Raw genomic sequence first — 25,494 nt, 5'->3', positions numbered from 1 at the left:
TTTGCCTAGATTGTGGGGGAAGTGTTTGAGACCGAAGAGTGATTGTGGCAAAGATTGTCACTTTTATTCACCACTCCGCTCCCACTCTGATCTCTCTGTCCTCAGCCTCTTGCACTGTTCCAATGAAGCTTAGCGTAAGCTCGAGGAACAGCACCTCATCTTTCGATTGGGCACTTTACAGCCTTCTGGACTCAACATTGAGTTCAATAATTTCAGACTATAACCTCTGCCCCTATTTTTTCAGGCGGCAGCTGTTGATGATTCTGCCATTCCCATTTGCAACATTTCATACAGTCATAATGGCACAGAAAGAAGCCATTTGGCCCATCGATTCCGTGCCGGCTCTCTGTAGAGCAATCCAGTCAGTCCCATTCCCCCGCTCTATCCCCGTAGTCCTGCAAGTTTATTTCCCTCAAGTGCCTATCCAGTCTCCCCTTGAAAACATTGAGGCCTAGAAATTCAGTAAGGCGCTGCCAGCTTTGTAGCCAGTTACCGCCCAAAGAGGGCTTCTGCGCCAATAGAGGAGGTTGCGCTGATATTGAGCTCGGCGGTAATGGCGGCGGTAGCCGGTAGCGCTGCGCCGGCACCGATGACGTCATCGGTGTGCGCAGTGCCCCGTTTCCGCCCCGATGCCGGCCCGACGCCCATATTCAGTTGCCGCCGCCTCCTCCGTGGCGGCCGCTACTAACATCCGGAGACCAGGGCCTTACTGCAACCTTAGTGGGGCGCATAAAGGTGGAGGTGCGGCCGGCTGCTTTTTCGGCGGCCGCATGCCCGCACCTCCTTCCCCGGCCTCCTCCACCACCCCCCCCCGCAGCATTGCCGGCTGCTTTCCGCGAGCCCGGCACTTCTCCGTGGTGCCGGGCTCATTTGCCGGCACAATCTAGCGGTGATCTCCCCGTTGCAGGCACCTCCACCTTAAGAGAAGGAGGAGGCCTGCAGTACCGCAGCCTGCCGCACCGCATCAGGTGTCGCAGCGGCACCTAGAGCACTGAAATTCAGTTTCAGCGCCCCAAGCGGGGGCGGGCACACCCTGGAATAGCGCCCGGTTCCGACTTGGGGCGCAAAAACTGAATATCTGACGGTCGCAACTGGCTCCGCGCCCAGCGCTAACTTTTGGGCGCTAGCCAGCTGGCGGGGCCATAGTGAATTTCTAGGCCTGAGTGTCTCCGCTTCCACCACTTCCGTCGGCAGCGAGCTCCTGGTCCTCACCACTCGCTGTGTAAAAAAGTTTTTCCTCACATCCCCCCCTGTATCTCTTGCCCAAAACAATAAATCTGTGTCCCCTATTCCTTGTACCATCAACTAGTGGGAACAGCCTTTCCCCGTCTAGCCTATCCAAACCCGTCATAATCTTGTACACCTCTATCAAATCACTCCTCAACGTCCTTTGCTCTAATGAAAACAAATCCATCTTCTCCAGCTTGTCCTTGTAGCTAAGATTCCTCCATCCCTGGAACCATTCTGGTAAATCTCCTCCGCACCCTCTCAAGGGCCTTCACATCCTTCCTAAAGTGTGGTGACCAGAACTGGACGCAATACTCCAGTTGTGGCCTAACCAGTGCTTTATAAATGTTCAGCATAACTTCTGTACTTTTGTACTCAATACCTCTATTTATGAAGCCCAAGATCCCATATGCTTTGTTAACCACTCTCTCAATATGTCCCGCCACCTTCAGGGACCTATGCACATTAACTCCCAGGTCCCTCTGTCCCTGTACACTCTTTAAAACTGTGCCATTAAGTGTATATTGCCTCTCCCTGTTCCTTCTGCCAAAATGCATCACCTCACACTTCTCTGTATTAAATTCCATCTTTAAAAAAAAAATGTTATTCCATCTTTAACCACTCCCGCCTGCCACCCTAGCACAGACCGTCCCTTTTGTTCTTTCTTCTCCTCCCCTTTCCCTGTCTCTGCACCTGCATAAAACCGGTTACATCTCTAACTTTTTCCTGTTCTGACGAAGGGTAACACAGACCTGAAACATTAACTCTGTTTCTCTCTCCACGGATGCTGCCTGGCCTGCTGAGTATTTACAGTATTTTCTGTTGTTATTTCAGATTTCCAGCACTCGCAGTATTTTGCTATTATATATGCAGATATGGTGAGTTGGACAGGTAGACTAGCTTAACATCTGTCGTTGGGAAAATGCTGGAGTCCATCATTAAGGAAGTGGTAGCAGGACATTTAGAAAATCATAATATAGTCAAGCAGAGTCAGCATGGTTTTATGAAAGGGAAATCATGTTTGACAAATTTTCTGGAGTTCTTTGAGGATGTAACGAGCAGGGTGGATAAAGGGGAACCAGTAGATGTGGTGTATTTGGATTTCCGGAGGGCATTCGATAAGGTGCCACATAAAAGGTTACTACACAAGATAAGAGCTCACAGGGTTGGGGGTAATATATTAGCATGGATAGAGGATTGGCTAACTAACAGAAAACAAGAGAGTCGGGATAAATGGTTAATTTTTAGGTTGGCAAACTGTAACTAGTGGGGTGCCGCAGGGATCAGTGCTGGGGCCTCAACTATTTACAATCTATATTAATGACTTGGATGAAGGGACTGAGTGTAATGTAGCTAAATTTGCTGATGATACAAAGATAGGTGGGAAAGCAAATTGTGTGGAGGACGCAAAGAATCTCCAAATGGATATAGATAGGCTAAGTGAGTGGGCAAAAATCTGGCAGATGGAGTTTAATGTGGGAAAATGCAAGGTTATCCACTTTGGTAGGAAAAATAAAAAAGCAAATTATTATTTAAATTGGGAGAGATTACAAAATGCTGAGGTACAGAGGGATCTGGGGGTCCTTGTACATGAATCACAAAAAGTTAGCATGCAGGTACAGCAATAATTAGGAAGGCAAATGGAGTGTTGGCCTTTATTGCAAAGGGAATGGAGTATAAAAGTAGGGAAGTCCTGTTACAGCTGTACAAGGCGTTGGTGAGACCACACCTGGAGTACTGCGTACAGTTTTGGTCTCCTTATTTAAGGAAGGATATACTTGCATTGGAGGCAGTTCAGAGAAGGTTCACTAGGTTGATTCCAGAGATGAAGGGGTTGTCTTATGAAGAAAGGTTGAGCAGGTTGGGCCTATACTCATAAGAACATAAGAAATAGGAGCAGGAGTAGGCCAATCGGCCCCTCGAGCCTGCTCCACCATTCAATAAGATCATGGCTGATCTGATCCTAACCTCAAATCTTCTATCAATCTCCATCCACCCGAACCCATGTGATCTCCCGGGAGAGGCGAAAAACCAGATAAAAAACCCAATGGCCAATTTGGGAGAAAAAATCTGGGAAATTCCTCTCTGACCCATCTAGGCGATCGAAACTCGTTCAGGAGATCACTCTGTCCCTATATTTTCTACAGTACTTACCTTCTGTGGAGTTTTTAGAAGAATAAGAGGTGATCTTATTGAAACATATAGGGGGAAAAATTCAGTTGGTTGCACCACCCGTTAGCGCCTTAAGAGGGCGCTAAGTGGGGCGCAAACCAACTAGTGCCCGGGCGCGGCACTGCCCACGCCTCCCGCAAAATTCAGCTGGAGGTTAGTAGTGGAGCTAACCGTTAGCGCTGCGCCGCTGGCGATGACGTCACCGGTGTGCGCAGCGCCCCGCTCACGCCCCGGCCGCAATCTTCGGGAGCGCCCCCTGATTTACCGCCGGACGCTATGTCCAACAGGGTCAAGGTGGCGTACCTGCAGCCGGGGAGGCGCAAATTAAAGGCGAGGTGCGGGGTGGCCATTTTAGCTGTTGGCCGCCTGCCAGCACCTGACTGCGCTCCCGTCCCCGGCCTCCGAAACACCCCCCCCCCGCGGAGTGCCGGCTGCGCTTCAAGAGCCCGGCACTTCTCTTGGGTGCCGGGCTCTTTTGCCTGCACTCCCGATCCCCGGGGGCCCAGCTGGGCCCCAGGTCGCGCTGCACAAGGCCCCTCCCCTTTAAGAAGGGGAGGAAGGCCTGCAATACCGCAGCACGACGTGCCGCAGCGCCACGATATTCACTCGCAGCGCCCCAAGAGGGAGGTGGGGTGCCTCCAGGAGCGCCGCGCTTCTCTTTGGGGTGCAACCGACCAATTTCCGGCGCGGGATTGCTAATTTTTCCGGGGCGCTACTTTTAGCGCCCTGGCGAAGTTAGAGCCCCAAACGGGGCTATACTCAATTTCTCCCCCATAAGATTCTGAAGGGGCTCGACAGGGTAGATGCAGGGGAGATGGTTCCCCTCGTGGGGGAATCTAGAACTAGGGGGCATAATTTCAGAATAAGGGGGCACCCATTTAAAACGGAGATGAGGAGGAATTTCTTCTCTCAGAGGGTCGTGAATCTTTGGCATTCTCTTCCCCAGAGAGCTGTGGAGGCTGGGTCATTAAATATATTTAAGGTGGAGATAGACAGATTTTTGAAAGGTAAGGGAGTCGAGGGTTATGGGGAGCGGGCAGGGAAGTGGAGTTGAGGCCAAGATCAGATCAGCCTTGATCTTATTGAATGGCGGAGCCGGCTCGAGGGGCCAAATGACCGACTCCTGCTCCTACGTCTTATGTTCTTATGTAGACTAGATGGGCCAATGGTTTCCTACTCAAAACCTTACTTTCCTGATCACTGTCCAGTGTGCCTGTGAGAACAGGATGAGACTCTGCAGCGATTGACATTGGCCGGGAATTTCCTTGGAGCTGCTCCCGCTCCGCTGCTCTAACCTCACCGGAAGTGCGACACAAACTGTGCTTATGCGACAATGGCAGCGGAGCAGGAGCAGCCCTGAGGAAATTCCCGGCCAAATATCATAACACATAACCCAGGCACGGCTTTTTATACTTCATTGTTTTCAAATCTTTGACACAGGAGTTGGTTCGTTGTTCATTAATCACCTGCTGCTGGCCTCTACCTTCTTTATTTCTTACGTTTATGTGGAAAAAAAATTTTTGTTAGTTTTGGGAGTTTCAAGTCTTTTATACCTGGTGTTTTGCTGATTTCATGCCACCTAACACGAGGGGAAATTCCTTGACGTTATAAACTAAAAATGTGAATGCCTTTTGGTACAGTAAGCAACCCAGAGATCTTGCGTTCAACTCCGACCGTGAAAAGTAGTGAAATTGAATTCTATAAATCTGGTAATTTATGGAAAAATGACCCTAAAATCTGGCGGATTGTTGTAAAAACGCAGCTGGTTAGCCAACGTCCTTTTGGGAAGCTGCCGCCCCTACTTGGTCTCTCCTGCCCGTGACAGAATATTTTTTAAATGGTGAGAAACTATTAAATGTTAGTGTTCAGAGAGATTTAGGTGTCCTCGTACAGGAAACACAGAGAGTTCGCATTCAGGAACATAAGAACATAAGAAATAAGAGCATACAAGATTCTGAAATGGGACTGAGAGGGTAGATGCTGAGAGGTTGTTTCCCCTGGCTGGAGAGTCTAGAACTAGGGAGCATAGTCTCAGGATAAGGGGTCGGCCATTTAAGACTGAGATGAGGAGGAATTTCTTCACTCGCAGGGTGGTGAATCTTTGGAATTCTCGGCCCCAGAGGGCTGTGGATGCTGAGTCTTGGAGTCTATTCAAGGCTGAGATCGATAGATTTTCAGACTCTAGGGGAATCAAGGGATATGGAGATCGGGCGGGAAAGTGGAGTTGAGGTCGATGATCAGCCACGATCTTATTGAATGGCGCAGCAGGCTCGAGGGGCCGTGTGGCCTACTCCTGATTCTTATACTCCAGTCCCACACTGTGTGGTTGACTCTAAATACCCCCCGATGGGCCTGGCTACTGGCTCCTTGGTTGTTAGAAATTGCAGCAAGGTTCAGTGATCAGAAAAAAACCATACAAGAGCCGCAGTGGTTTGAAGGAGAAGGCCCGTCGCCACTGTTTCAGGGCAACGAGGGATGGGCAAGAAATGCCAGCCTTGCCAGCAACACCTACGTCCCCAGAACAAGCTACCGTGCTCGCGAGGGTACCGAGTTGAGCAGTTAGAATAATTCCAGAATTTGGAGATATGAGGAATGGTGAAGGAAATTGAACTGTTAAATTTGAAAATAAACAAAGAGAGAACTTGTTAAAGTAGACATGCGTATAAAGGGGTGAGCGAAGGCCATTAATGGAAGTTTGAGGCTGTAAAGGAGTTGAAAAATGTGATCCCTGTTCACTGTTGTGAAGGGTTCAAATCCCAGCGCACATGAGTTAAAAATGGGGATGTTCGGAGAATAATAAAGGAAGTCGGGGGTCACCCGAAGGGAAGCAGAGTTGTGGAGTAAGACACCAAAACAGCAACTTGCATTTACATTGCACCTTTAGCACAGAGAAACATTCCAAGCAGCTTCACAGAGGCATAAGGAAAACTGACACTGAGCCAAAGAAGGAGAGATGAGAAGACATTTTTTTACACAGCGGGTTGTTACGATACGAAATGCGCTGCCTGAAAGGGCGGTGGAAGCAGATTCAATAGTAACTTTCAAAAGGGAATTGGATATATATTTGAAAAGGAAATATGTGCAGGGCTCTGGGGAAAGATCAGAGAGAGTGGGACAAACTGAATCGTTCTTTCAAAGAGCCGGCACAGGCACAATGGGCCGAATGACCTCCTCCTGTCATGTGTGATTCTATGATTCGAATCAGAACCTCCAGTATTCTTTCCCAGCTTCCCTCAGGATCCTTGGATGTAAATGGGCAGGTCCCTGTGATTTGCCTATCTTAAGTCTGAGTAACTTTGGCCTGTTTCTCTTTGAATAACAGCCTCCACTAACCTGTTCTATGCTCACCTCTGCTAGTTCTAACTCCCAATCACTATTCACCTACTCTGTGAAAACTGAGGCAAATTCCTGATTCAGTCGCTGCCATTCCCTCACTCTGCACTGCAGGCAGGTCTCCTCCATCTCTTGGCAGCAGGATCCCTACCTCTTGCTGCGAATGTCCCTGTAGAAAGCCTTTTTATAGCCCTTTAATTTTCTTGTTTTTTTTTTATAAGCCTTTCTAAATTTGTAGTTTCCTATATTTTCTTTATATTTGTCCTGGCTTTCATTTTTGTTATCTGCACTGTAAGCACTACGTGCTGTTTTCAGTTTCAAATTTGAACTAATCTCCCGACCGATCCATCCATGGAACCCCAGCCTTTGACATATTCCCTTTTTCCCTTTCCTGGGATGTACTTAATTTGTTTCCTTTCCATCTCCTGTTTAAATATTTCTCTTTGCCGATCTATGGCTCCATTTGGCAATTGTTCCTTGATTTGGGCGAGGTCCCTTCCTATCTTGCTTATCTTTCCACCCAAGCATCTTTGTCCTCAACTCTTTGGGCTCGATTTTCCAAGCCCCGAGGAGGCGGGTTTGGAGGCGGGAGTGGTGGGAAAATTGCAGAATCGGGGGGCAGGAACCCATCCTGCCCCCAACCCGCCCCCGTGCCAATGTCTCAGGAGGCGGGTACCCGACCTGTGCTGGGAGCCGCCTCCCCGAGGCAGGAAGGGGATTAGTGCCAATTAACTGCCTGTTAACAGGTAGTTAACAGGCAGTTTTTTGCCTAATCCCTATTTTTAGCCCTGAAGTGTGGGCTGTCCGACGGCTCCGAACCACGCCAAGTTAGCGAGGCGGACCGTCGGTCTGCAGGGGTTGGAGGGGTCGAGATGTCCGTTGTGCAGGTGAGTGATGGGTGCATGTATGCAGAGGTAAGTGTGTGAGGTAAGTGTAAAATGTTTTAATAAGTTTTACTTACCTTTACTTTCTCCTGCAGGCTTCCTTCCTTCAGTTCTCGGGAGTTCCTCAGCTCACCGGCACAGAAAGCAGAATGGCCGTTGAACTGTCAAAAGCTGCAGCCTCTGCTTTCTGGTCTGGAGAGATCTCTAACTGAGTCTGAGTAGAAGGACTCAAGTTAGAAAACAGATTGTCAGTGTTTGACAGCTTCACAGAGCTCTCAAACGCTGATTTTTCATCTGTCAAAAGCTCTTGACAGATGAAATGCCAATCGCTGATGTCACCAGTAACCAGGTGTCCCTTAATTGGCCTGCTGAGCCCGCTGGGCGGGCGTAACAAGGTCAATCAAGGGAAAATCGCGTGGGTTGGCCACAAGTAGTTGGAGGCGGGGCTACAACCCAAAAAGTGGGAGTCCCGCCTCCAAAAGCTCCCCATTGACAAAATCGAGCCCTTCACCTTTAATCTATTTTTACACTGAACCTAATTATATTGCGATGCCTTGTGAAGTTTCATTATAAAAGGTGATCATAGGAAGTACATCAGAGCTACAGACGGGGCTCAGTGAAGATTCTCTCGGAAGATTCCAGGGGTGAAAGGTTATAGTTGTGAAGAATGTCTTGAAAAATTGAGCCAGTTTACCCTGGGAGAGAGAAGGTGGGGAATCCAGTAGGTTATCAAAACTCTGATAGATTTTGAGAGGCTAAATAGTTCAAGATTGTTTTTGGTGGTTGGTGACTCAGTCACTGTGGAGGAACACAGCCTGAGGGTATCACTGGAAAAATGAAGGGGAATATTCAAAGAATCTTTTGTCCCACAGGAATGTTAGAACATGGAATGCTCTAGCACAAGTAGCTAATCAGAGAATGATACAGCACAGAAGGTGGCCATTTGGCCCATTGTGCCTGTGCCAGCTCTTTGGTAGAGCTCTCCCATTAATAAGAACATAAGACGTAGGAGCAGGAGTCGGTCATTTGACCCCTCGAGCCTGCTCCGCCATTCAATAGATCATGGCTGATCTGATCTTGGCCTCAACTCCACTTCCCTGCCCGCTCCCCATAACCCTCGACTCCCTTATCGTTCAAAAATCTGTCTATCTCCACCTTAAATATATTCAATGACCCAGCCTCCACAGCTCTCAAGCCCCTTCAGAATCTTATGTTTCAATAAGATCCCCTCTCATTCTTCTAAACTCCAATGAGTATAGGCCCAACCTGCTCAACCTTTCTTCATAAGACAAGCCCTTCATCTCCGGAATCAACCTCGTGAACCTTCTCTGAACTGCCTCCAATGCAAGTATATCCTTCCTTAAATAAGGAGACCAAAACTGTACGCAGTACTCCAGGTGTGGTCTCACCAACGCCTTGTACAGTTGTAACAGGACTTCCCTACTTTTATACTCCATTCCCTTTGCAATAAAGGCCAACATTCCATTTGCCTTCCTAATTACTTGCTGTACCTGCATGCTAACTTTTTGTGATTCATGTACAAGGACCCCCAGATCCCTCTGTACCTCAGCATTTTGTAATCTCTCCCCATTTAAATAATAATTTGCTTTTTTATTTTTCCTACCAAAGTGGATAACCTCGTATTTTCCCACATTAAACTCCATCTGCCAGATTTTTGCCCACTCACTTAGCCTCTCTATATCCCTTTGGAGATTCTTTGCATCCTCCTCACAATTTGCTTTCCCACCTATCTTTGTATCATCAGCAAATTTGGCTACATTACACTCAGTCCCTTCATCCAAGTCATTAATATAGATTGTAAATAGTTGAGGCCCCAGCAATGATCCCTGATCCACTAGTTACAGTTTGCCAACCTGAAAATGACCCATTTATCCTGACTCTCTGTTTTCTGTTAGTTAGCCAATCCTCTGTCCATGCTAATATATTACCCCCAACCCTGTGAGCTCGTATCTTGTGTAGTAACCTTTTATGTGGCACCTTATCGAATGCCTTCTGGAAATCCAAATACACAACATCTGCTGGTTCCCCTTTATCCACCCTGCTCATTACATCTTCAAAGAACTCCAGCAAATTTGTCAAACATGATATCCATTTCATAAAACCATGCTGACTGCTTGACTATATTCTGATTTTCTAAATGTCCTGCTATCACTTCCTTAATGATGGACTCCAGCATTTTCCCAATGACAGACGTTAGGCTAACTGGTCGATAGTTGCCTGCTTTCTGTCTCCCTCCTTTCTTAAATAGGGGCGTTACATTTGCGGTTTTCCAGTCCGCTGGGACCTTTCCAGAATCCAGGGAATTTTGGTAGATTACAACCAATGCATCCACTATCTCTGCAGCCACCTCTTTTAAGACCCTAGGATGCAGGCCATCGGGTCCAGGGGTCTTGTCCACCTTTAGTCCCATTAGTTTGCCGAGTACTTTCTCTCTAGTGATAGTGATTGTTTTAATTTCGCACCCCCCCCACCCCAATAGCCCCTTGATTATCCATTATTGGGATACTTTTAGTGTCTTCTACCGTGAAGACCGATCCAAAATATTTGTTCAAAGTCTCCGCCATTTCCCTGTTTCCCATTATTAATTCCCCAGACTCATCCTCAAGGGGACCAACGTTTACTTTAGCTACTCTCTTTTTATATACCTGTAAAAGCATTATCTGTCTGTTTTTATACTTCTTGCTAGCTTACTCTCATAAGCTATCTTCTCTCTATCATTTTTTTAGTCGTCCTTTGCTGGTTTTAAAAAATTTCCCAATCCTCTGGCCTTCCATTATTCTTCACAACATTGTATGCCTTTGTTTTCAATTTGATCCCATCCTTTACTTCCTTAGTTAGCCACGGATGGTTCATCCTTCTCTTAGAGTCTTTCTTTCTCACTGGAATATATCTTTGCTGAGAGTTATGAAATATCTCCTTAAATGTTTGCCACTGCTTTTCTGCAGTTTTACCCTGTAATATATTTTCCCAGTCCACTTTAACCAAGTCTGCCTTCATACCTTTGTAATGACCTTTATTTAAGTTCAGGACACTAGTTTGAGACCTAGCTTTCTCACCCTCAAACTGAATTTGAAATTCTACCATGCTATGATCACTCTTCCCAAGAGGATCCTTTACTTCGAGATCATTAATTAATCCAGCCTCGTTACACATTACCAGATCTAAAATAGTCTTCTCCCTGGTTGGTTCTACAACATATTGTTCCAAGAAACCATCCCGTATACACTCTAAGAACTCTTCCTCAAGTCTACCTTTGCCAATTTGCTTTGTCCAATCAATATGAAAATTGAAATCTCCCATGATTATAGCCGTACCTTTCTTACAAGCCTCTATTATTTCTTGATTTATACTCTGTCCTACAGTGTGGCTACTGTTTGGGGGCGTGTAGACCACTCCCACCAGTGACTTCTTGCCCTTATTATTTCTTATCTCCACCCAAACTGATTCTACGTCTTGATCTTCTAGGCCAATATCATTTCTCATTACTGCACGGATCTCATCCCTTATTAACAGAGCTACACCACCTCCTTTTCCTTTCTGCCTATCCTTACGAAATGGCGAATACCCCGGAATATTCAGCTCCCAGCCTTGGTCACCTTGCAACCACGTCTCTGTAATGGCTATCAGATCATACCCATTTATTTCTATTTGTGCTGTCAACTCATCTATCTTGTTATGAATGCTGCATGCATTCAGATATAGAGCTTTTAATTTTGTCTTTTTACCATTTTTCCCTACTCTGACCCCTCTTTCTGATGCACTCTTATGTGTATACGCTCTGTCCCTTCCTGTCACACTCTGGTTATCATTACCCCATCGCTACCCTGCACTTTTGCCTTCTCATTTTTCTTTGACTTTTTAAATTAGCGCTCAGCGGACCCCTCCTCCCCCACTATTTAGTTTAAAGCCCAGTCTACAGCCCTAGTTATTCGATTCGCCGGGACACTGGTCCCAGCCTGGTTCAGGTGAAGCCCGTCTCGACGGAACAGCTCCCTCTTATCCCAGTACTGGTGCCAGTGCCCCATGAATCGAAACCCATTTCTCCCACACCAATCTTTGAGCCACTTGTTCATCTCACTGATCTTATTTACCCTATGCCAATTTGCACGTGGCTCAGGTAGTAATCCAGAGATTATTACCTTCATGAGCACTGGCTCTTCACTTAAACTTAGCTCCCAAATTCCCAGACCCCTCTGCCGTCAAGACTACGCTTCTCCACTGAACTAGTGATCTAGTGACTAGTGGATCGCGAGTGGAGCTCGGGGCCAGGGATCACGATAATATCAGTGCTAATTTGATCCTGTGAGAGACAACATCATTCATGTCTGAGGCTGGGACCCAGAAGTGAGGATGAGCCCAGCAGCGAGGTCAAGGCGCAGGAGTGGCGCAGTGTGGACCAACAGCGGGGTCGGGGCCCAGGGAAGGTGCGGCACGGGCCAACAGCGAGGTCGGGAGGACCACAATGCATCCTACAAATCCCAGGCAGAGAGGACCTGCGGGAAGGAGGGAGGAGGACAGTAGGAGTATGTTTGTGTGTGTGTGCTAGGCCATTGTAGCAGAGCCTGGTCTCCAATCGTCTTGGATCCCCTTGCCATTGGACCAAGACCTTGCTCTGTCAAGCCCGTGTCAGCCAAGCTGGTGTGCAACGGCCACCCCACGTTAAAAGAATTCACGCACAGGCATCTTTCACTCTTTAAAATGAAGTTTGGGACCTGGAACGTCAGGACCCTCATGGACAACCCCAACAGCGACAGACTGGAACGCCGTACTGCTATCGTTGCCCGGGAGCTCAGACGTTTCGACATAGACATCGCCGCCCTAAGTGAGACCCGACAGGCAGGGGAAGGCCAGCTCAAGGAGCAAGGCGGTGGCTACACCTTCTTCTAGAAATGCAAACCTGAAGAAGAACGCCGCCTCCATGAGGTAGGCTTCGCCATAAAAAATGAACTAGTCGGGCGTCTCAGAGACTCTCCTAGCGGTATAAAGGAACGCCTCATGACTCTACGGCTCACCCTAGCCAGAAACAAGTGCACTACGGTCATCAGTGCGTATGCCCCAACGCTGGAAGCCACAGACGAGACCAAAGAGGAATTCTGCTCCAGCCTCGAACAATCCCTGTCCCGAGTCCCAACGGGTGACAAGCTGATCCTCCTTGGCCACTTTAACGCCAGAGTTGGAAAAGACACAGACCACTGGGGAGGTGTGATCGGCAGAGAGGGGGTAGGGAAAGCCAACTCCAACGGTACCCTCCTCCTGATGAAATGCTTAGAACATGACCTTGTCATAACCAACACCTTGTTCCGGCAGAGAGAGGCTTCATGGCAGTACTCTCGCTCCAAGCACTGGCATCTGCTGGACTACGTCATCATCCGAGCGAGGGACCGCAAGGATGTCCGCATCACCCGCGCCATGACAGGAGCTGACGACTGCTGGACAGACCACCACCTAATCCGCTCTGTCATCTCCATCAATGTAGCCCCAAAACAGCAGCAGCAACAGAAACAATGCCGCAGGAAAATCAACGCTGGAGCACTCAAAGACCCTGCTAAGAAAGCCCTATTCAGCCTGCGCCTCACAACCAACCTGACGACTCCCAGTGATGCAGAGTCACAGAGTGCCCACAGCGCCTGGTCTGCACTCAAGACCTCCATAATCAGCACCAGTGAAGAGACGCTCGGTCACTCGACCAGGAAACACCAAGACTGGTTCGACGAGAATGACCAGGAGATCCAGGAGTTAATCAGCCGCAAACGCTAGGCATTCCTGATCTGGAAACAGCAACAGAACTTGAGAGCAAGAAAGCAGCTCTACAGACGCCTGAAGGCCGAGGTCCAACAAAAAACTCATGACCTAAAGCCTAAAGAACAGATGGTGGGTGGAGAAAGCACAGGAGATCCAGCAGCTAGCCGACAACCACGACGTGCATGGATTCTTTAGCGCAGTCAAGATCATCTGTGGCCCAAGCACCCAAGGCCCTACCCCACTGCGGGCCAAGAACGGAGAGGTACTCATCAGGGACAGGGAAGCAGTCAGTGCCCGCTGGAAGGAGCACTTCGAAGATCTCCTTAACCGAGACTCTGTCTTCGACGCGAGTGTCCTCAACTCCATCCCACAGCATGCTACCCGCCACCATCTCAGCACAATCCTAGCCCGGCATGTGGTTGAAAAGGCCATACGACAACTGAAGAACAACAAGGCCTCAGGAGCAGATGGAATCCCCACCGAGGCACTAAAGCATGGTGGAGAAGCACTACTGGCGCAAATTCATGAACTCATTTCTCTTATCTGGAAGGAGGAGAGCATGGCAGGGGATCTCAGAGACGTTGTAATTATGACCATCTTCAAGAAAGGTGACAAGTCCGATTGCAGTAATTACAGAGGGGTTTCCCTGCTGTCTGCCACAGGGAATGTCTGCCACAGGGAAAGTCATCGCAAGAATCCTCCTTAATCGCCTTCTCCCAGTGGCCGAAGAGCTCCTCCTAGAGTCGCAATGCGGATTCCGCCCACTAAGGGGCACAATGGACATGATCTTCAATTACAAGAGAAATGCAGGGAACAGCACCAACCACTGTACATGGCCTTCTTTGATCTCACAAAGGCCTTCGACACTGTCAATCGTGAGGGATTATGGAGTGTCCTCCTCAAATTCGGCTGCCCTCAAAATTTGTCACCACCCTCCGCCTGCTTCACGATGACATGCAAGATGTGATCCTGATCAACGGTTCCACCACAGACTCAATTCACGTACGAACCGGGGTCAAGCAAGGCTGTGTCATTGCACCAACGCTCTTCTCGACCTTCCTTGCTGCAATGCTCCATTTCACCCTCAGTAAGCTCCCCGCTGGAGTGGAGCTAATTTACAGAACAAATGGGAAACTGTTCAACCTCCGTCGCCTCCAGTCCAGATCCAAAGTCGTCCCATCCTCTGTCATCGAATTACTGTATGCAGACGCGCTTGCGTCTGCGCTCACTCAGAGGTTGAACCCCAAACCATCGTCAACACCTTCACCGAAGCGTACGAGAGCATGGGCCTTACACTAAACATCTGTAAGACAAAGGTCCTCTACCAACCTGCCCCCGCCACACAGTACTGCCCCCCGATTATCAAAATCCACGACAAGGCCTTGGACAACATGGACCACTTTCCATACTTTGGGAGCCTACTGTCAACAAGGGCAGACGTCGATGACAAAATCCAACACTGCCTTCAGTGTGCCAGTGCAGCCTTCGGTCACCTGAGGAAGAGAGTGTTTGAAGACCAGGACCTCAAACCCGGCACTAAGCTCATGGTCTACAGAGCAGCAGTGATACCCGCCCTCCTGTATGCCTCAGAGACATGGACCATGTACAGCAGGCACCTCACAGCACTGCAGAGGTACCACCAACGCTGCCTCCGCAAGATCCTGCAAATTCATTGGCAGGATAGGCGCACCAACGTCAGTGTTCTCGCTCAGGCCAACATCCCCAGCATCGAAGCTCTGACCACGCTCAATCAGCTCCGATGGACGGGTCACATCGTCCGCATGCCCGATACGAGACTCCCAAAACAAGCGTTCTACTCGGAGCTCCGGCACGGCAAGAGAGCCCCAGGTGGGCAGAGGAAACGTTTCAAGGACACCTTCAAAGACTCCTTGAAAAAGTGCAACATCCCCACTGACACCTGGGAATCCCTGGCCCAAGACCACACAAAGTGGAGAAGAAGCATCCAAGAAGGCGCCGAACACCTCGAGTCATTCGCCGGGAGCAAGCGGAAGCCAAGCGCAAGGAGTGCACGTCATCTAAGCACCCCACCCACCCGCCCCTTCAACCACCGTCTGCCCCACCTGTGACAGAGACTGTAGGTCCCGCATTGGACTCATCAGTCACCTGAGAACTCATTTTTAATGTGGAAGCAAGTCATCCTCGGTTCCGAGGGACTGCCTAAGAAGAAGAAGATTACCTTTGTGGTTCTGCTTTTTAATTTAGCCCCTAGCTGCTCATACTCCCTCAGCAGAACCTCTTTCTTTGTCCTACCTATGTCGTTGGTACCTACATGGACCAGGACAACTGGATCCTCCCCCTCCCACTCCAAGTTCCTCTCCAGCCCAGAGGAGATGTCCTTTACCCTGGCACCGAGCAGACAACACAGCCTTTGGGACTCATGCTCTTGGCTGCAGAGAACAGTGTCTATCCCCCTAACTATACTGTCCCCTACCACTACCACATTTCTTTTTGCTCCGCCTATTTGAATGGCTCCCTGTACCACGATGCTGTGGTCAGTTTACTTATCCTCACTGCAGTCCCTGCTCTCATCCACACAGGGAGTAAGAACCTCGTAACAGTTGGACAAGAGCAAGGGCTGAGGCTCCTCCACCACTACCTCCTAGTTCCCCATACCTGCCTCGCTCGTAGTCACACCCACCTGTCCCTGACCACGGACCAAATTTGAATGAATCAATCTAAGAGGTGTGACTGCCTCCTGGAACACAGCGTCCAGGTAACTCTCCCCCTCCCTGATGTGTCGCAGTGTTTGAAATTCGGACTCCAGCTCATCAACACGGAGCCGAAGTTCCTCGAGCAACCAACACTTACTGCAAATGTGGTTGCCGTGGACCTCAATGATGTCCACCAGCTCCCATATGATGCAGCAGTAACGCATCGCCTGCCCTGCCATTTCTAATGTATTTAATTAATTAAGTGTTTAAGTTTTGAATGTTTAGTTTTTAATCCCAGCTCTTAATTTAAGCCCATGGCGAAGAAAAGAGAGAAATACTGACCAACCAATCACTTCTCTGCTTTCCTGTGATGTCACTCCTTGTTTCTTTTGTCGGGTCCGCTGCCTCTGCTCTCGGGCCTTCCTCTGCCGCGCTGTTTATTTGCTCCGCCTCCGCTCTCGCTCCCGCTCAGGTCCGCTGCCTCTGCTCTCGGGCCTTCCTCTGCCGCGCTGTTTATTTGCTCCGCTTCCGCTCTCGCTCCCGCTCAGGTCCGCTGCCTCTTCCCTGTGATGTCACCTTTTATTTTTCTCCGAATGCGGTTGGGGGGTTTCACAGAGCCAAACTCCCGCTGGTTCTCTGTCCCCTCATGCAGATTTTTAACTCCTGCTCTCCTGGAGGCAAACTCGCACATTTACACTCTGTTCCAAGCTGCACTCCGTGACCCGCTCCCCTGCTCTTTCCCCATAGCCCTGTAAATGTTTTCCCTTCAAGTATTTATCTAATTCTCTTTTGAAAGTTACTATTGAATCTGCTTCCACCGCCCTTTCAGGCAGCGCATTCCAGATCACAACAACTCGCTGCGTAAAAAAAATCTTACCTCATGTTGCCTTTGGTTCTTTTGCCAATCACCTTAAATCTTTGTCCTCTGGTTACCAACCCTTCTACCAGTGAAAACAGTTTCTCCTTATTTACTCTATCAAAACCGTTCTATCAAATCTTCTCTTAAACTTCTCTGCTCTAAGGAGAACAACCCCAGCTTCTTCAGTCTCTCCACATAACTGAACTCCCTCATCCCTTGTACAATTCTGGTAAATCTCCTCTGCACCCTCTCCAAGGCCTTGACATCCTTCCCAAAGTGAAGTGCGCAGAATTGAACACAATACTCCAGCTGAGACCTAACCAGTCTTTTTAACAGCCTTCTCAACTTGTCCTGCCACCTTCAAAGATTTGTGTACAGACACCCCCAGGTCTCTTTCTTCCTGCACCCACTTAAAAATTAAACCATTTAGTTCATATTGCCTCACCTCATTCTTCCTACCAAAATGTATCACTTCACACTTCTCTGTATTAAATGTCATCTGCCATGTGTCTGCCCATTTCACCAGTCTGCCTTTGTCCTCCTGAAGTCTGCTGCTACTCTCCTCATTGCTTACTACATTGCTGAGTTTTGTGTTATCTTTGAAACTTTGAAATTTTGCCCTGTATACCCAAGTCCAGGTCATTATTATATATCAAAAAGAGCAGTGGCCCCAATACCGACCCCTGGGGGACACCACTGTACACTTCCCTCCAGTCTGAAAAACAACCGCTCACCACTACTCTCTGCTTTCTGTCCCTTAGCCACGTTTGTGTCCGTGCTGCCACTGTCCTTTTGATCTCATGGGCTTTAATTTTGCTAACAGGTCTATTATGTGGTACTTTGTCAAACACCTTTTGAAAGTCCATATACACAACATCAACCGCACTACCCTCATCAACCCTCTCCGTTACTTCATCAAAGAACTCGATCGAGTTAGTCCAAAGATGTGCGGGCTAGGTTGATTGGCTATGATAAATTGACCCTTAGTGTTAGGGGGATTAAATACGTTGGGTTATGGGAATCGGGTGGGATATGTGTCGGTGCAGGCTCGATGGGCCGAAATGGCCTCTATCTGCACTGTGGGGTCTGTGTGATTCTGTGTGTGTGAACACGATTTGCATTTAACAAATCCGTGCTGATTTTCATTTATTAGCCCATACATTTCCAAAAGCCAATTAATTTTGTTGCGGATTATTGTTTCTAGACAGTCTGAATTGCCTCCTCCTGTTCCTATGTTCCTAATCCTATGGAAAAGATGGGAATTGGATTCGATCGTTCCACTTGAAGAGCTGGCACTGACACAGACACGATGGGCCAAATGCTGTAATATCTGTGGTTCTACAGTTCATTATAACTGGGTTTCATTGTCGTCGTCTTCTTAGGCAGTCCCTCGGAACCGAGGATGACTTGCTTCCACATTAAAAATGAGTTCTCAGGTGACTGATGAGTCCAATACGGGACCTGCAGTCTCGGTCACAGGTGGGGCAGACGGTGGTTGAAGGGGCGGGTTCTTGGGTTGACGTGCGCTCCTTGCGCTGCCTGCGCTTGGCTTCCGCTTGCTCCCGGCGAAGAGACTCGAGGTGTTCGGTGCCTTCCCAGATGCCTCTCCTCCACTTTGTGCGGTCTTAGGCCAGGGATTCCCAGGTGTCGGTGGGGATGTTGCACTTTTTCAAGGAGGCTTTGAGGGTGTCCTTGAAGCGTTCCCTCTGCCCACCTGGGGCTCTCTTGCCGTGCCGGAGCTCCGAGTAGAGCGCTTGTTTTGGGAGTCTCGTATCGGGCATGCGGACGATGTGACCCGTCCATCGGAGCTGATCGAGCGTGGTCAAAGCTTCGATGCTGGGGATGTTGGCCTGAGCGAGAACACTGACGTTGGTGCGCCTATCCTGCCAATGGATTTGCAGGATCTTGCGGAGGCAGCGTTGGTGGTACCTCTCCAGTGCTGTGAGGTGTCTGCTGTACATGGTCCATGTCTCTGAAGCATACAGGAGGGCGGGTATCACTGCTGCTCTGTAGACCATGAGCTTGGTGCCGGGTTTGAGGTCCTGGTCTTCAAACACTCTCTTCCTCAGGCAACCGAAGGCTGCACTGGCACACTGAAGGCGGTGTTGGAATTCGTCATCGACATCTGCCCTTGTTGACAGTAGGCTCCCGAGGCATGAAAAGTGGTCCACGTTGTCCAAGGCCTCGTTGTGGATTTTGATAATCTGGGGGCAGTACTGTGTGGCGGGGGCAGGTTGGTAGAGGACCTTTGTCTTACGGATGTTTAGTGTAAGGCCCATGCTCTCGTACGCTTCGGTGAAGGTATTGACGATGGTCTTTCTGTTCTTTCTGTGCTGTAATATCTGTGGTTCTACAGTTCGTTATACAGTAACTGGGTTTCATTGTACTGATAGCTGTACAGCGTGGAATCTGCGTGAGTCTGGACCAGTCTCTGATTTGAATTTTCCTTTATTTCTCAATAGTGATGCGCCTTTGGATCTGAAGATCAAAGCGAGCTTGCTGTCGGACATGTTCACGTTAGTGGGTGAGTGCCTGTTTCTTGGGAGCAAGCAGTTACTTTTTTCACCTTTTGAAAACGGCTTTGATACCCGAGAGTGAGCAGCAGCCAAAAATTCATTTGGAATTGACCTTTGTTGCTTATTATCTGGTGATTTGCCTCATTGCTGTTTGTGGGAGCTTGCTGTGCGCAAATTGGCGGCTGCATTTCCTACATTACAGCAGTGACTACACTTCAAAAGTACTTCATTAGCTGTGATTTGAGACATCCTGAGGAAGTGAAAGGCGCTATAGAAATGTAAGTTCTTTCTTCGAACAAAAACTTGCAGTTATGTAGCATCTTTAATATAGAAACATGTCCTATAAAAATACTTATAGCACTTTGGGTTTATCTAGCGGTCCTCATGTAGGAATACCATTTGAGCAGTTTGGGTAGAGAGGGGGAGAATTTAGCTGGATTTTAAAGCACTTGAATGGCGTATGCCTGTTCCCTTGCTGATGTCAGGCTGCTTCATGTTGCCTTATGACGTTTGCCTGTTACGCTCACCAGATTTCAGTGTAGCAGGTGTGTGACATATTTATAGTGTGTCCGTGTGAACTGCAGGGAAAAAACAGCCAGCACCACGAGTGCAGAATGTGCTGGTTCAAGCTTGGGGTGTAAGGTAAGCCATGGAGTACTCGCTGGAGGTGCATGGCTGTCACTGATCAGAGCAGTTTGAGAGGATGAATGAATAGTGTCATACAAGAAATGTATCGCACAGCAATGCACTGTATAGGGTTATGTGCCATTTGAGCTACGGTTTATTAGTATGATGACTGCAGTAAGTAAACCAATCTGAGTGTTTATCTAAGAACGAAAAAGTCTCTTAAGATCTCAATGTATTGTAGAAATGTGTTGGAGTGACCTTTTAAACAAAAACAATCAGTCCCTGATGTAACCGTTCGAAGTTACTGACACCTGCGGCACTTGCGAGTTACGTTGTCTCACTAACAACGTGCATTTACAAGTGAGAGAAGAAAATTAAGGTGTGGGGAGGGAAACACAGTCAAAGAGAGAAAGTAACACATGGTGCTTGATTTATGGTTAAATGTCCCAAGGTACCTCACAGAGGAGAAATGGACTTTGAGCAGTAGAATAGTTTGGAATGATGGCAAGGGGACATAATCTTAAAGTTAGAGCCAGACCATTCAAGAGTGAAATCAGGAAGCACTTCTTCACACAAAGGGTAATGGAAATCTAGAACTCTCTGCCCCAAAAGGCTGTGGATGCTGGGGACAATTGACATTTTCAAAGCTGAGTTTGATCGATTTTTGTTGGGTAAGGGTATCAAGGGATATGGAGCAAAGGCGGGTCAATGGAGTTGAGGTCCAGATCAGCCTTTCAGTGGAGAGAGTTCCAGATTTCCACTACTCTTTGTGAAAGGGCAGAGACAGGCAATGGAGAATGTTGCCAGAACTGGAGAATTTTAGCTCTGAGGAAAGATTGGAGAGGCTGGGGTTGTTTTCTTTGGAACAGAGGAGGCTGAGGGGAGACTTGATTGAGGTGTATAAAATTATGAGGGGCCTAGAAAGGATGGATAGGAAGGACCTATTTCCCTTAGCAGAGAGGCCAATAACCGGGGGGCATAGATTTAAAGTAATTGGTTGAAGGATGAGAGGGGAGTTGAGGAAAACATTTTTCACCCAGAGGCTCTGGAACTCACTGCCTGAAAGGCTGGTAGAGGCAGAAATCCTCACTGCATTTAAAAAGTACTTGGCTATGCATTTGAAGTGTCGTAACCTACAGGGCTATGGACCAAGAGCTGGAAAGTGGGATTAGACTGGAGAGCTCTTTGTCGGCCGGCACAATGGAGCGAATGGCCTCTTCTGTGTTGTAAATACCTATGATTCTGTGTTACGGAGGTGGAAGTAGATGGTCTTGGTGATGGAGCTGATATGTGGTCAGAAGCTCATCTCAGGGTCCAATACGACACCAAAGTTACGAACGGACTGGCTCAGCCTCACACAGTGACCAGGGAGAGGGATGGAGTCGGTGGCAAAGGAACGGAGATTGTGGTGGGGACCGAAGACAATGGCTTCGGTCTTCCCAATATTTAGTTGGAGAACATTTCTGCTCATCCAGTACTGGATGTTGGACAAGCAGCGTGATAAATCCGAGGCAGTGGAGGGGTCGAGAGAGGTGGCGGTGAGGTAGAGCTGGGTGTCGTCAGCGTACATGTGGAACCTGATATTGTGTCTTCGGATGATGCCGCCGAGTATCTCCCCAAATATCTTCTACCTACTCATGCAAGGTACGTCGTGCAATGGAGAGAAGGGGAGAATGTTTGAGGGCGGGGGAGAGGAATTATCTCCTAATCTGAAGATTAATGAATTTCATTTATTTGAAAGTAATCTCTGATTTCTTTTACATCAATAGGATTTGTCTGTCACAACCCAATAGTACGACAAGGCAGATCAGGGAAGACTGGTTTCGATCTCCCGGCTCAGCCACAGTCCCACAAAGCTCCGGTAAAGTATTGCCTCGCAAAACATGTGCTATTCTGTGTCTTGGGGGAAAGGGCCAGTGACTACTTTAAGTATAAGCTTTGGCTGTGTTGGTAGCACTCCTGCCTCTGAGTCATCAGGTTGTGGGCTAAAGTCCCACTCTAGGATTTGAGCAGCACAGCAGTACTGAGGGAGTGCTGCACTGTCAGAGCTGCCGTCTCTCGCATGAGACATTAATCCAAGGTAGACTAAACGGATTCATAAGAACGTAAGAAATAGGAGCAGGAGTCGGCCATTCGGCCCTTCGAGCCTGCTCCGCCATTCAATGAGATCATGGCTGATCTGCCTCAACTCTATTCACCGGCCCTATCGCCATGTCCCTTGATGCCCTTACTAGTCAGAAATCTATCAACTTCTGTTTTGAATATACCCAATGACTGAGCCTCCACAGCCCTCTGGGGTAGAGAATTCCAGATTCACCACCCTCTGTGTGAAGAAATGTCTTCTCATCTCAGTCCTGAATGGCCTACCCTTTATCCTGAGGCTGTGGCCCCTGGTTCTAGACTCCCCAGCCAAGGGAAACATTCTCCCAGCATCCACCCTATCAAGCCCTGTAATCATTTTGTGTGCTTCAACGGGATCCCCTCTCATTCTTCTGAATTCAAGAGAATACAGACCTAGTTTACTCAATCTCTTCTCATACGACAGTCCCGCCATCCCAGGAATCAATCTCATGAACCTTTGTTGCACTCCCTCTATGGCAAGTGTATCCTTCCTTAGGTAAGGAGACCAAAATTGTACACAGTACTCCAGGTGTGGTCTCACCAAGGCCCTATATAATTGGAGTACGACTTCTTTATTCCTGTACTCAAATTCTGTGGTACTGTTCGAAGAAGAGCAGGGAAGCTCATCTTATTGCGGGATATCGACTGGTATCAGTAAAAGTGACCAAGTAGTTGTCGGATTGTCATAACTGTCATGGCTGGCTGGCTGGTTCACTGATGTCCGTCATCCAGGCCTATGTTACCTTGAAACTTGACTCTTCCAACACTCTCCTGGCCGACCTCCCATCTCCCACCCTCTATAAACTTTAACTGGACCAAATTCTGCTGCCTTTATCCTAACTCGCACCAAGTCCCGTTCGCCCATCACCCCTGTGCTCGCTGACCTACATTGGCTCCCAGTTAAGCAACAGCTCGATTTCAAATCCCTCATCCTTGTTTTCAAATCCCTCCATGGCCTCGTTCCTCGAGCCCTACAACTCTCCAGGATCTCTGCGCTCTTCCAATTCTGGCCTCTTGCGCATGCCTGATTTCCCTCGCTCCACCACTGGCAGCCGTGCCTTATGTTGCCTGGGCCCTAAGCTCTAGAATTCCCTCCCTAAACCTCTCCGCCTTCCTACCTCTCTCCTCCTTTAAGACGCTCCTTAAAACCTACCTCTGTGACTAAGTTTGTCCTAACATCTCTTGATGTGGCTCGGTGTTTGTTTACAATCCTGTGAAGCTCCTTGGGACGTTTTACTACATTAAAGGTGCTATGTGAATACAAGGTGTTGTTGGTAGGGAAGGAAATCTGCCATCCTCACTCAGTCCGGCCTGTATAGATCGCCAGTCCCACACCAACATGGTTGACTCTTAATTACCCTCTGAAGTGGTCTAACAAGCTACCTGGTTGTAGCAAACCGCTACAAAGAAGAAGGCCCACCACCACCTTCTCGGGCAACTAGGGATGTGTAATAAATGCCGGCCTTGCCAGCCCGAGAATGAATTTATAAATTCTTCCTTATAAGGGAGAGGTGGACTGAAGCAAACAAAGGCAATGAAAGATTTCCCTACCAGCTGCAACTTTACTTACAAACCTCCTACACTGAGTCCATCTCATAATTTATTCGATGAGATTATTGTTAAGTGCTTTGAAATGCTGTCCATCTAAACCCGATTCCACATCAAAGAGCCAGCCTGTCGCCGTTTCACACTGATCTGTGAAATTGAAAGATGTTTCAAGGTTTGAATACTTTGCAAAACGATACCGATAACCACTTGCGATCACACGTTACTGCTGCTCAGAAAATGAGTGAAGTCGGCCCAATTAGTGGTGATGAAATATTCCGTCTGAGGGCTCAGTCAGCAGAAACTCATAGACGTCGTCTGCGGCCGGATTGAATGTCTCTGGCACGCTGCCGATTTGCGAGCCTGCCATTCGCCCGCTCCCCTTCGTCAGAAGGACTCCCATTAAATCGGGCAATAATGAGCAAGAACAGGTGCAGTTTCATTTGCAGATGGGGGCCTTTCTTTTTTTTTGGCGTAAAGCAAACCACATCCGTTGCCTGGTTCCTAAGTAAACCAAAGCTGCACTCTGTGCTCTCTGATGTATGGCAACAGGGCCGCTGCAGTACGGCCAGGACCTTGATCGCTGGCCGTACTGAGGAGCAGAGTATTGATTTCCCGCTTTGTAAAAGAAAAAGTCTCCTGATTTCTGCGTGATTTTTTTTTTGTTGCCACCGTACTCCTCTCCCGAAGGAGGCGACTCTCCAATACCTTGGGCCTGCTCTTGTTATGGGAGCCTTGGCATGGTGCGGAGGGGCCCAAACCCCGTCTCACTTGGGGATCAAACCTAGCGCATTCCTGGTGTGATCGGCCCACTGCCACAGAACGCGGTGCATTAATCACAGGCAGAATACGCAAAAAAAAAATCACACGCAAATCAGGAGACTTTTTTAATCAAGGGGGAAATCGGTATTCTGCTCGTCACTGGATGAGTACATGAGAGAAAAGGGACTAGAAAGATATGCTGAAGGGCTGAGCTGAGGCAGATGGAATGGGAGGAGGCTCGAGTGGAGCAGAAACACCAGCACAGACTGGCTGGGCCGAATGGCCTGTTTCTGGGCTGTATATTTTATGTAATTCTACGTAATATAGATTTTATTTTCAATAAGTTAATGAATATCTAATTATTTTATGATGAATCTATATTAACAGTCCTGTGTCTGTGATTGTGGAAGTTCACTAATGTAAAGAACCACAAACATTGGTTCATGCTAAACATGTCAGATTATCTGGTCACATGGTCATCATGGACCAATCAGACGCTGATATTAATTTCCACAGGCAGCCATGTTGGATTTTGCACCGACATAACCATTTTGTTCTGATGTATTTTCTCAGTGCCAGATTCTGGTCTCCTTTCTCTGTCCTATTTTATATATATATTTATATACATCCAGGTGGCCCCTGTTGAGACCTATTTTTGATGCTATCAAATTGTTCTTCATCTGAGATCAGGGATCAGTGTTGTTGCTCTGTTCTTCCTTGATTGGTTTGTTTAAACAACTTTGTACAAACTGAGTCTACTAGTTCTAAACAGTGCAGCTGTACTGATTTGTAACTTTTGAGCCCTCATCACGTCGCATTAAACATTTCACGTCTTTGAAAATCTCACAGCGCCAGCTGCAGCCAATGTCAGCGAACGACACTGAGGTAAAAGGCAAGACTTCCTCAGGCAAGGAGAGACCGCTAGGAGCACAGGGATCAAGCACTCTGAGACTGACCGTGGAGGAGGTGAGAGGCTGAAGTAGAGACTAGGAGTTGGATACATCCTCTATGGA

At 48.1% G+C, this 25,494-nt stretch overlaps 1 protein-coding gene across 1 annotated transcript in view; it reads left to right on the top strand.

Moving 5' to 3' along the window:
- Positions 1-25,494, top strand: part of LOC147108994 (tubulin polyglutamylase TTLL5-like) — a 166,084-nt gene that overhangs the window by 2,784 nt on the left and 137,806 nt on the right. Inside the window, exons 2-4 of the mRNA XM_086004163.1 lie at positions 19,373-19,434; positions 21,823-21,914; positions 25,331-25,447. Coding sequence (XP_085860289.1) covers positions 19,373-19,434; positions 21,823-21,914; positions 25,331-25,447 — 271 coding nt within the window. The remainder of the gene's footprint in view (positions 1-19,372; positions 19,435-21,822; positions 21,915-25,330; positions 25,448-25,494) is intronic.

The sequence above is a fragment of the Somniosus microcephalus genome, chromosome 12, assembly GCF_052327205.1.
Source record: "Somniosus microcephalus isolate GS21.2 chromosome 12, FLI_Smic_1.0, whole genome shotgun sequence".
Classification (NCBI taxonomy): domain Eukaryota; kingdom Metazoa; phylum Chordata; class Chondrichthyes; order Squaliformes; family Somniosidae; genus Somniosus; species Somniosus microcephalus.
This window is presented reverse-complemented; position numbering and strand designations above follow the sequence as displayed.